The following is a 12,914-nucleotide window of genomic DNA, read 5'->3' on the forward strand; positions in this document are numbered from 1 at the left end:
AGGTCTAGAGTATTGTGAACAAGTATTGTGGCTACTTTTTTCTCATAGGACATTTTCTCATAGGACATAGGACATATAAAACAGGAGTATTTTATACTCATGACACATTTGACAGTTAAAAAAAGAAGAAATGATAGACCCGAACAGGAAAAAATGGTGCGCAGACCCTCTGAAGAATCTTCACTGACAGAACAATAATTTAATTTTAAGTATCTTTCTCTATCCATTATTTGTGATTAATAATCACTATGCTTCATACGGACCCATGAGTTTTGCAATACATTTTAAAATCACCCCTAGGGCCCCGCGCACCCTGGGGGTGGCCCTAGTGAACAGTACTGTGGGCTTGTATAACTAAAGGATGCTTTCTATAATTCAAGACTACAGTTTCTTTAATGATGGAGAGGGTAGTGCTTTTCAAACAGAGATTGCTCTTCATATCAGGTTGTAAAAAGAATACTGCCCTCCAAATCAAATTATAAGTAATGTCAGCAGAATCTAGCTCATGAAGAATTCTGTATTCTTTCAGAATTCAGAAAACTGGTGTAGAGAGACTGTTAGTTAGTAGAGAATCAGTTTGAAAGAGCCAAGACCAGACAAAATGATACTATGTATGAAACCATTGCAACAGTTCTGGAAGAGGTAATGAGAGTCGTTGTCAAAGGAATGGACATAATGGATTTTCCCTACAATGCTACTTATTATATATTAAAATTGATGCTCAAATTATTCATTAACATGGAACTGATTCAGAAGCTATGATACAGTCATTCAATGGAAAATAATTGAATTATTATAAGTGATGCAGATCTATATTTGAGATGGGAAATTATCCACATTTTTAAAAAGATTATTTATTTATTTATTTATTTGAGAGAGAGAGCGAGCATGAGTGGGGGGAAGAGGAGAGGGAGACTCTATGCTGAGTGCAGAGCCCAACATGGGGTTTGGCCCCACAACCCCAAGACCACGACTGAGTGCCCAAATCAAGATTCGGATGCCCAACTGACTGAGCCACCCAGGTGCCTCAGTTATTCACATTTTTTACAATGAGGAAACAGACTATAAAACAGTTTGTAAAATATTATCTAATTTTGGGGGGACTGTCTCATATCTGCATTTATACATTTACTCGGGAAATATTTCTGAAAGTATATGTCCCCCAATACTAACAGTGTTTGATTCTGAGTGGTTGGATTAAAGGTGTTCTTTAAAAAAGACCCCCCTCTCCCCAACCTATAACAACAACAATACAAAACATATTGCTATATACATCCATCTCATCAGCTCAGGATATAATAAGATCATAACATATTTAACATCCAAATGAATATGACTTTGTGTCCCATCCTAACATAGAAAAATTCATTTTTAAAGAAGATTTATGGTCTCTGGCCTCGCCGGCTTTGGGGGGATGGTTCCATCATAGCGTCAATGCAGAAACGACTGCAGAAAGAACTGTTGGCTTTGCAAAATGACCCACCTCCCGGAATGACATTAAATGAAAAGAGTGTTCAGAATTCAATTACACAGTGGATTGTAGACATGGAAGGTGCACCAGGTACCTTATATGAAGGGGAAAAATTTCAGCTTCTATTTAAGTTTCGTAGTCGATATCCTTTTGACTCTCCTCAGGTCATGTTTACTGGTGAAAATATTCCCGTTCATCCTCATGTTTATAGCAATGGTCGTATCTGTTTATCCATTCTAACAGAAGACTGGTCCCCAGCGCTCTCAGTCCAGTCAGTTTGTCTTAGCATTATTAGCATGCTTTCCAGCTGCAAAGAAAAGAGACGACCACCAGGTAATTCTTTTTATGTTCGAACATGTAACAAGAATCCAAAGAAAACAAAATGGTGGTATCATGATGATACTTGCTGATGTCACTGTTATCATCCTCCTAGCAGAAGATAGTCCTACTGAGAAAATGAGCACTTTGATCATTCAGTCTTTGAACTTTAACCTTTGACTGGAAGTGACCTATAGGCAATGAAGACTACTTCCTTTTACTGCATTTTTACTTGTGTGCATTCTGGGCGCATGTTGATCGCTGGTTCAGTCCAGGCAACTGACATGCTTTTATTAGTCATACAGTATTAATGCAGGTGTCAGGAAATGTCAATATAATTCCATTTTTTATTTTTATTTTTTTAAGCTTTTGGAAAAGTTCCAGGTCCTCACGTATTGTGCAGTAACAATGACTTCCTTGGCGGTTTTGGGACGTTCATTGCCGGCAATGGACGTTTAACAGGAAAAATTTTCATTAACTCCTGCCACCCAATAATTAATGCATGATAGGGCCTATGAAATGAACTTATTGGTTTTGGTGGGATTATAAATAAAGTGAGGGATCCAACGTTACTTTGAAAGTCACCCCAACTGTTTATATTTGGATTCTATGCACTGTGATCCTAAGGTTAACAGCGTGAATTAACATGCGTCTTTAAAGAACTTTAATGAAAGATCATTGCGTATTTATTGAATTGTTTATATCTGCTGTCAAATTGTTTTGACATGGAAGGTTTTCAAGTAACATTGGCAGAGAGGTACAATATTGTTATCCCTATGGTGAAAATAAATTCATTTGTTGTATATAGTTCCTCAATCTCTGAAGTAAAGGTATGAGTAATCTAGGGTATGAATGGTTGAATCAAGGCTTGATTTTGGAAGTAAGAACAATGGCAGTGATGATGAAACTGCTGTAGTCCTTAATTGGGGCTTGTTTGTACAGTAACAATATTTCCAAGTAGATTATACTCTGTTACTTCCTGCTAGCCATCAGCATGAGCCCTACTGCCTAAACACTATCTCATTTATTTATGTTTGGAAAATCCATAAAGAGTTTTCGTTTGCAATTTTTGTTTCTTTTGTTATGTTTTAAGTCAAGTTTAAATGTTACAGTACTTCAATTGAAAAGCTTTTGTCAAGTTTTTTCTTGTAATTTTTTCTTTACTTGTATCATTTTGTCCTTTAATCCTGTACCCTAAAATAAGAAATACATTTTTGACAGAGGCTTAATGTTTAAAAAAAAAAAGAAGATTTATTTATTTATTTTTGAGAGAGAGAGGGAGGGAGAGAGAGAGAGATCAGGGAGGGGCAGAGGGAGAGAGAGAATCTCCAGTAGACTCCACTCTGAGCTCAGAGCCCGACGTGGGGCTCCATCTCATGACCCTGAGATCATGACCTGAGCCAAAATCAAGAGTCAGATTTTCCCAGGTGCCTCAGCAAAGTTCATTTTTATTCAGAGGTTCTCTTCTCTTAGATTTCCTGGGACCCCTTGGTTTATGTATTAAGTCCAAAAGGGGTCAGGAATGGACACCATCAGTAAAAGTTCAGGCTGCTGAAGAGTCCAGTGTTTTAGCTGCTAGTTTTGCTTCTTCTGGGAAGTAGTGTTACCTCCAAGATCAGATAATCCAGGGTATGAACAAGATTCTGTCCTTGGCAGAAATCATCATGGTGGTTGAGGACCTATCTACCCTAACTCTGGTCATGCAGTCATTCTTCAGGATGCTAGATCAAAAACCATTCTAGCATCTGCTTTTTATGTCCAGAATTATCCTTTTTCTTCCAATTTTCTCCAAATGCAAACACAGCCATCTTTCTTAACTGCTTCAAATCATGGTCCAGTGTAGATTTTCTGGTCGAGCGTGGGCATCACAATAGTCCACAGCACAGTTTTCAAAGTGTGGGTCATCCTGCCTTAAATCACCCAGTATGATTGTAGGTATGTCTCCTACAGGGGAGGGGAGGAACATGGAGAACCTTGTATATAATAATCATCATCTCTCTTGAGGGCATAGTCCAGTTAAACCAACCCTTAGTTTACATGATTAAACTCAACAGTTGACATCTCATTCAGTACATTTTTGCATTCAGATGTAGTGTGGCCTCCCATTTTTCTCTAAAAGCAATGACTGGATAATTACCTTACATTGATGTAAACAAAGGATACATTCCAGTAGGTCTTCCAAACATAGGATAACTTCAAAAGTCTTCCAAAATGTTCAGAAGTTCCCTAAAAGATGACTCTCTTTTTAAAAGAATAATAATAAAAAAAAATTAACAAAATATAACCCCCACCCCATTTCTGTAATCTTAGGCAAGGGCCAACATTCTGGCAAGCCTTGTTTGGTCACCTGTCTTCCGTACATGGTGGTTACCTGTGAGACGCCATTGTCCCAGACCACATGGTCTCTCCAGATGCAGCTGCCCTGGTGCTTTCAGGTTGAGTTTGGTTCCTGGTGAGCTTTGTCGAATCTGGGAACCGCCAGCCTAGGAGATTAGCCTTTATCATGTCCCGTGAGGTTCTTTCTTGGCATTCATCCCCTTCTGGCCATTTCCAGGGAGCAATCTACAAGTCTGTATTTGTAGACCTCTTTCTCCTCAACTTTCATCTTTCAAATTCTTTTCTCTTACATGGTCTTGGTTCTTCTGGAAATAAAAGCTAAGGGAGAAATTGCACGTAGGCGACTTTTGATTTCTAGCCTGCCTCAGGCTTCCTCTAAAAAGTGGATGCATTGACTTCTACCTTCTTCAATGAGAAAGAGGAAAATATTAGAAAATCATAATTAGTACGTCAAGACATTATTCTGCCAAATTGTGAGCAGTCAAATCTACAAGTGTGTTTGGGAGCTGTATGCATTCAGAGAAGAAGAGACCTTAGAGATCACCGGGTCCAGGGTTCTCATTTTTTATAGGACGAATCCAATGGCCCAGGAGGATGGTGACCTGGATGAAGGTCACATGGACAACCCTTTCTATGCATTTGGTTACTGTTTCTGTTGACTCCAGCAAATGCTATATTAGTCTCTTCCAGGCTTTTGGGCTAAACTCTAAGGACAACTCAAAATTGCTTGGTTTTGACTTTTTGTGTTGTCAGGTCATGTTTGGAACCAAGGGTTTGCTCTGTACAGTGCTAGAACACTGTGGACTTTCAATGGCTCTTAAAACAGCAACAGCATGTTTTTCTAATGTTGGGGAAATGAGAAAGGCGAACGGGCACAGAGCATCCTTGTCTGACCCTGTGAGCACACAGCTTATTTGCTGTTGAAAATAAAGGACAGCTTCATTATTAACTCTTCTCATGGAGCGGATAGAAGGCAGCATTGGGTGATTATGGAAATCACCCTGAACTTCTCTGGTCCTAAAAACTCTCATCTATAAAATGAGTTTAATACATCTTTGCATCCCCACTTCCTAGAGTTATGAAAATTACAGGCATACTTTGTTTTATTATGCTTTGTTTTATTGCACTTCAGATACTGTGTGCTTTACAAATTGAAGCTTTGTGGAAATAGCAAGAAAACCAGACTTAGAGGCAGAGCCTGAAGATGTGACTGAATTGCCACAATCTCATGATAAGACTTTAATGGATGAGGAGTTGCTTCCTATGGATGAGCGAAGAAAGTGGTCTCTTTTTTTTTTTTTTTAAATTTTTTTCTTTTTTGTTTACAATTTCTTTTTTTAAAAAAAGATTTTATTTATTTCTTTGACATAGGGTGGGGGGAAAGAGAAAGCACAAACAGGGGTAGTGGCGGGCAGAGGGAGAAGCAGGCCCCCCGCTGAGCAGGGAGCCCAATGTGGGGCTTGATCCCAGGACTCCAGGATCATGACCTGAGTCGAAGGCAGACACTTAACCGACTGAGCCATGCAGGTGCCCTGAAAGTGGTTGTTTGAGATAGAATCTACTCCTGGTAAAGATGCTGTGAAAATTGTTGACCTGACAATAAAGGATTTAGAATATTACATAAACGTAGTTGATAAAGCAATGGCAGGGTTTGAGAGGATTGACTTTAATTTTGAAAAAAGTTCTATCATGGGTAGTCTTGCTTACTACAGAGATATTGTTCATGAAAGGAAGAGTCAGTTGATGTGGCAAACTTTATTGTTACCTTATATATTTTTTTAATTTTTTACCCCCAACTTTATTGAGGTATAATTAACAAAACTTTATATACATCTATGTACATATATATACACATATATAGTGTATAACAATGTTTTGATATAATATACATTGTGAAATGATTATCACAATCAAGCTATTTCACACATTTGTAATCTCAATAGTTACCATTTTTCCTGTGCGTGAGAATACTTAAGATCTGCTCTCTTAGAAAATGTCATTATTATTAATTTTTTTAAAAGATTTTATTTATTTGTTGACAGAGCGAGAGAGCACAAGCAGGGCGGAGTAGCAGAGGCAGAGGGAGAAGTAGGCATCCTGCTGAGCAGGGAGCCCGATGTGGGTCTCGATCCCAGGACCCTGGGATCATGACCTGAGCCGAAGGCAGACGCTTAACCAACTGAGCCACCCAGGTGCCCCTACAATACATTACTATTAACTGTAGTCACCATGCTGTATATTAGGTCTCTAGAACCTATTTAGCTTATAACTGAAAGTTTGTAGCCTTTGCCAAACATCCCCCCATTTCTCCCACTCCCCCTCCCCACCCTCCATCCCCTGGTAATCACCCTTCTTTCTTTTCTTTTTTTTAAATTTTAATTTAATTTTTTTAAAGATTTTATTTATTTATTAGACAGAGGGATACATAGTGAGAGAGGGAACACAAGCAGGGGGAGTGGGAGAGGGAGAAGCAGGCTTCCCGCAGAGCAGGGAGCCTGATGTGGGACTCGATCCCAGGACCCTGGGATCATGACCTGAGCCGAAGGCAGACGCTTAACGACTGAGCCACCTAGGCGCCTTTTTTAAATTTTTAACATTTGAGTACAGTTGACACAATGTTACATTAGTTTCAGGTGTACAGCACAGGGACTGGGCCAGTTTATAGGTTATGCTGTGCTCACAAGTGTGGCTACCACCATATAACACTGTTACTCATTGTTACCTTAAATTAAGAAATTTCCCAGACGCCTGGGTGGCTCAGTCAGGTGAGCATGTGTCTCTTGATTTCAGCTCAGGTCATGGTCTCAGGGTCATGGGATCCAGCCCCTCATCGGGCTCGTGCTGCCTGCTTAAGAGTCTCTCTCTCTCTCTCCCCCTCAGCCCCTCCCCCTGCTCACACATTCACTAAAAAAAAAAAGAAAGAAAGAAAGAAAAATTTCCACAGCCACCTCCTGATCAGTCAGCTGCCATCAACCTTGAGGCAAGACCCTCTACCAGCAAAAAAATGATGACTTGCTGAAAGCTCAGGTGATGGTTAGCATATTTTAGCAATCAACTATTTTTTATTATTTTTTACTTTTTAAATTAAGGCATGTGCATTTTTTTAGACATAATGCTATTTATTTTACACCTAATAGACCGTAGTGTAAACATGTTTTACAATGCATGGGAAACCAATAAATTCATTTGACTCACTTTATTGTGATATTTGCTTTATTGTGGTGGTCTGGAACTGAACTCGCAACGTCTCCGAAGTATGCCCATATTTGAAAGAATGACATTAGGTCATTGTGTCATTAGGTCATTTATTTGAGAGAGAGAGAAAGAGAGAGAGGCAGAGAAATCCTCAAGCAGCCTCCCCACTGAGCACGGAGCCGGACTCGGGACCTGATCCCAGGACACATGAGATCATGACCTGAGCCAAAATCAAGAGTTGGATGCTCAACCAACTGAGCCACCCAGGAGCCCTGAGAAATTGACATTCGAACTGAGGTCTGAAAGGTGAGTAGGAGGTCATCAGGCATAGGATGGTGGAAAGAGCATTCTAGGTAGAGGGAATGGCAGGTGCAAAGGCCCGGAGGTGAGCACTAGGGAAGCTTGTGAGACTGGAGCATGGCGAGACAAAGGTGGACCTGTGGGCAGATGCCAAATTTTGCTGGACTTACGCGTAAGCGTGCTTCCTAAAGCTGTAAGGAATTAGCTGTTAAATAAGGGTCAGTGAAGCTTCAAGTGAAGCTTAAGAAACCACGACATAGATGTTGAGCTGCGTTTTGGGACAGTTATTGCTAATGTTCAGAGTCTTTGGTTCCGTACATTATCAAATAGTGGTTATCGGGGACTGGTTGTGCACGTGGGAGCCAGAGTCGATGGCCTGGGCTTGAATCGTGGCTTGAGGGTAATCAGCAGGCCATGCCTCTCCTTGTTACGCTGATAAAGACCATTCTATTTCTCACTGGACAATTCTTTGCTAGCATCCTGTTGTTGTCTTCGCTTCATAGAATAGTCTCACCTTTCTTTTCTTTTTCTTTTTCTTTTTTTTTTTGACAACCAGGACCTTTCTGTTTCTGTCTTGTATTTAGATTCTGCCTGGGTGCATGATTTCACTTGCCCTCGTGATAAAATCTAACACTCATACAGAATTGGCAACGAGAATGGTGGTTGTTTCCTTATTAATTGCATTAGTATCTTCTCCATGCGCCCGGCTTCCTTTGTATGGGTTAGATTACAGCAACTTGGTGTCTGGGATATCTCCCAGGCCCCATCTGTGTGGGAAATTCTATCACAGCAGGGAGTAATTTTAATCTTTGAAAAAATGAATTTTTATGCATTGTAGAGATGAGGGAGTCCAAGGGGAAAACGGCAGAGAAATAACGTTTTACAAAATGCTCTCCCTTATGTTGCTTCATCCAGTGCTCGCCCTTCTGAGAAGTAGCAGGTCTGATCTCTACTTTAGAGAGGGGGAGAGAGAGAGAGCTTCATTAGCCGAGATTCATTTACCCAGAGTCATGCAGCCAGCCCACGGGAGAGTGGGGGCTTGAACCCTGGTCTTTTGACAACCTCAGGAATGCCTGTCATGACACTGCAAACGTGGGTTATCAAGAAGGGGCTAGATTCTTTGGTTGCTAATGATCCTCTCTCTGGCTTTCATTTTATTTTATTTTTTAAAGATTTATTTATTTGAGAGAGAGACTGAGAGCACGAGAGGGAGGAGGGTCAGAGGGAGAAGCAGACTCCCTGCTGAGCCGGGAGCCCGATGCGGGACTCGATCCTGGGACTCTAGGATCACGAACCAAGCCGAAGACAGTCGCTTAACCATCTGCACCACACAGGCGCCCTCTGGCTTTCATTTTAATGATGTTGCCTGTGTACTGAAATTAGAAATAAATAAGCAATGTGGGCAGAGTGTTTCAAGTGCAGAGGACCCTTACTCCCAGTGACTCACAACCAGTGATGTATGTCTAGACTGACAGGGACCGTGTGCCTGATGCACTGGGCTCCAGGGAAAGAAGTAAAGCTGCAACTCAATAAAGTACAGCTCTTTCTATGCGTGTGACAGCCGAACCATCTTGGTCCACATGCTGACCGTGACTCTTGGTCTCGCTGACTAGTGACAGCTATTCTACTCAAGAGCATGGTTGCATTACACCTTCGGTCTGACTGGAGAATGGGGAAGAACTGAGAAGTCTCAGACCCTCCTTCTTTGGGGACAGTGCTCTGGATTGTTCATCCTTGAGGCAGCTGACCATCTTTCAACAGCAGGGAGAGCTGTAGATACAGTCAGAGCCCTCGGGGCGGGGGGGGGCAACACAGGTGGCCGGAGGGGATTTGCTTAGGAAAGCCTTTTCAGATGCACCGAGGATTGTGCCTTAAGGCTGGCGTAAATCTTGGGTATCATTTTACACGTGGGAAAACCGAGACCCAGAACAGCAAAGCGGTAAGTCCAAGGTCACATGCAAATTAGTGGCCATGCAGAGCCTAGAATCTAGTTATTTCTCCTTCTGTGGTGCTCCTTCCCCTGTAGTAGACTTGTAAGCACTGGTTTCAACTTAGACTTGCCCAGTGGAGACACGCTGGGCATTAAACAATGCCGATGAGTGGGTCCCACACCCCGCGGTTCAGACTTAGTCCGTGTGAAGCGTGGCCTGGGGCATCAGGAGTTTTAAAAGCTCCCCAGGCGATTCTCATACACAGCAACGTTGGAGAACCTTGGGCTGGTGCTTCTCCGCCCTGGCACACATTATAGTCCCCACGGCAGTTTGGAAAAAAGGAGGTACGCCCAAAGCACGCCCCTCCCTCCACCGCAATACAATCAAATCAGAATCTCTGGAAATACAATTAAAGGAGAATCAAGGAGGAAATATCTTTTGATGGGGTCTGTCTTCTTTCACTGTCTCTTTCGACAGGGAAGTCTTGACTTCCAAACTTCTGCATGCTCAGCTGCCCTAACACTGTCAAGTGTTGGGTATTGTGGGCTCTTAACAAGGAGCAAGACTGGTTGATTTCAGAAACGAACATCACCGTCTGAGAAGGTCCTCCAGCTTGGATTCTCTACACCCCTTTCTTATTAGTTTCTAACAGCCCCCTAAAGCAATAACATCACTGAAGTGAAAGCCAGGAAGAGATCATTTGCAGCTGAAGTCAAGAAGTCTTGCTCCGTGTTAAGGACCCATGGGATCACTGCTCATGGCCCCAGTTAGAATAACCTGGAATGCTTTTAAACGACACCTTGGCGCCATCCTTCAAATGTTCCATTTAATTGGTCAGTATATGTGCTGCCGAAGCGAGCACTCCATTTAATTGGTCAGAGTGGGGCTGGGGTGTTGGTCGTTTTTAAAAGTTCCCAGGTGCCGTCAAGAGTTGGAAAAACACTGAAGGTCCTGGGTGCTAGGCACCTCACCTGCACACCCGGGGCTTGAGCAGGTATGCTCTCTTGCACTCGCTCAGCATGGAGAGATGCCTTTGCTGTGCCCCAGCCGAGGACAAGAGAGAAGTTATGCAGTGTTTCATCAGCAGGTGGCCACGTCGTCCTTCTGCTCACTGCTCTTGGGCTCCTTCAGTTAAGCTTGGGAGTAAAGGTCTCTGTGGTCCCTGTTCCCACATCAGGAAATCACAGGTAAGACAGCAAGTCTTGGGTGGAGGGGGGGGTGTTTGGGCAGGAGCTGGAGGATGACGTGGGAGTTCACCGTCGTCCACATGGGCCTCCTGGGCCTTTGGCTGGCACACGCTTTGGGTTTCAGCAAAAATCATCATGCTGTAGTCATGGAAGAAACCAAAACCCTTTTAGTTGAGGGAATAGGAGGTAATAGTGGGTCAGGAAGGATCTCTGGAGATAAGAGGCTCTATGCTCTGATTCTGACTCTGGTAGGAATCTGCCCTTGTCCTTGCAGCATCCAGAGCTCAGCCTTCTCAAAGTGGCTTTTCTACCTTTTGTAAAGGGGACTGAAAATGCCCAGGTCAGTCCTCATCTCCCTGGATCTGGAAAGAAGAAAAAATGTGATCATGTGGTGCTTAGGATTCCCAATTAGAAGGTATTTTGGAAAAAATACGAAGCCAGGGAGGGGGAGAATCCCATGGAAGCTTCTTCTGCCTTTCTGTCTGCTTAGTATACAAATGGGGCTTGGGGGCTAGCCATCCCCTTTGTACCTCATGCCTCCTCAGTGTGAATCCCTGCTCTTCCCTGCGGCTGGGTTAAGCATTGTTTTTTCTCTCTTTCTGAAGTGCTTTGTTACCTCTTCAAGGCAACATCCTATTTATAGCCCTTTTTCTCCCTGCTAAGACGGTGAAATTCTCTCTGGTGGAAACCTTGGTCACTCTTTAATTTTTTGATTTTGTACCTAACACACCATCTCTACACAGCTAATGCTCAAAGAGGGTTTGTTTGTTTGTGTTTTTGTTTTTATTAAGGCAGTGATTGAAAAATACCTTCTTTTTCTCTCCTGCCTTCCTGATTTGGTTGTTGAAAGCATTTCCTCCTTGGGTTCTTAAAGTTTAAGTGGGCCCTTTGTGATGGGGCTGTGACAGGAGAGGGTGCTTTCTCTGAAGCTTAAGTCCAAGTGGTCAGCAGAGCTGGGGAGCCGAGCTCCATCGCTTTCCTGACCTCAGTGACCCCGGAGGGATCTGAGATCCGGGCTCTGGTGTGTGTGGGGGGGTGACAATGGAAGCAAGGCAGAGAAATAAAGTGTCTTACCACTTCATGAACAGAGCTCAACAGGGGCCCTGGCCTCCCTCGCGCCCTGCACTTGGCAGACATGCAGTAAATACTTGCTGGATGAACTTGTCTCCTATAACCCAAGAAGGCACTGGTTGACAAAGACTTCAAGTAGCTTCTAGTATGTGGCTTGGCTCCATTTCTGTTGCTTTCCTAGCCTGACGGAGACACTATTAAGTCTAGGCGATTCATTAGTTGTTGCCAGAACAGTTTTACTGGGATGACTATTACCACGTATTTAACTTCTCAGATCCCTGTAGCATTTTATTGCTGATTATTGTTACGCTAATCCATTCAACGGTGATGAAGTTGTGTTCAGTTTGAGCAAAGGGCCGATCTATTCAGCTCATATTTTTATTTTATTTTATTAAAGATTTTATTTATTTATTTGAGACAGAATGAGAGACAGCATGAGAGCATGAGAGCACGAGAGGGAGGAGGGTCAGAGGGAGAAGCAGACTCCCCACCAAGCAAGGAGCCCGATGCGGGACTCGATCCCGGGACTCCAGGATCATGACCTGAGCCTAGGGCAGTCGCTTAACCAACTGAGCCACCCAGGCGCCCCAAAAGTTCCCTTTCAACTGGAGCATTCTACAAGCATCCATGGTCTGTGCCATTGTCCATTATGCTACTGCTTATAAGACACAGGGGGGAGCTCAACTGGGCTCCTGCTTCCTCCCTCTCCACTCTGATCACTAGACTCTCTTTCCAGTCATAGCAGCCCAAATTGTGCTTTGCAAACTCCTCCCTCGTGGGAAATCTTGCCTGGTTCAAAAGAGGATTTCTGTGCTCTGGTTCATGGCCCTCAGCAGAGCAGAGCATTTATCCTTCTGCTTTTTTATATGTGGTGACTAGCAACTGTTTTCCTGTTAAATAGCCCGTGGTTAGAGTCTGCACGCCAGACTTTTGCTTGTCATGAATCTATATTTTAATGGCATCATTTATATCTTTAAACATATACACTATGAGAATACATAAAATGAAACACATTTGGCACCTTTGGACACCATAATTGTCTTTTTAAAACAGTGCTTTTTTCCCCCACAGCACCTTATGGTAGATACAAATCACTTGTTTACC

General features: G+C 42.7%; 1 protein-coding gene across 1 annotated transcript; it reads left to right on the top strand.

Annotated features, from left to right (window-relative positions):
- Window positions 1-609: 609 nt before the first annotated feature.
- On the top strand, window positions 610-2,842 carry LOC123849327 (ubiquitin-conjugating enzyme E2 W-like). Its single transcript, XM_045881934.3, has 2 exons — window positions 610-642; window positions 1,360-2,842. Exons 1-2 carry the CDS (start codon window positions 610-612, stop codon window positions 1,879-1,881), a joined length of 555 nt encoding a protein of 184 aa, XP_045737890.2. The 3' UTR covers window positions 1,882-2,842.
- Window positions 2,843-12,914: the final 10,072 nt, after the last annotated feature.

The sequence above is a fragment of the Mirounga angustirostris genome, unplaced genomic scaffold (genome assembly GCF_029215605.1).
Source record: "Mirounga angustirostris isolate CCGP_5_RB_7025 unplaced genomic scaffold, mMirAng1.0.hap1 SCAF_15, whole genome shotgun sequence".
NCBI lineage: Eukaryota > Metazoa > Chordata > Mammalia > Carnivora > Phocidae > Mirounga > Mirounga angustirostris.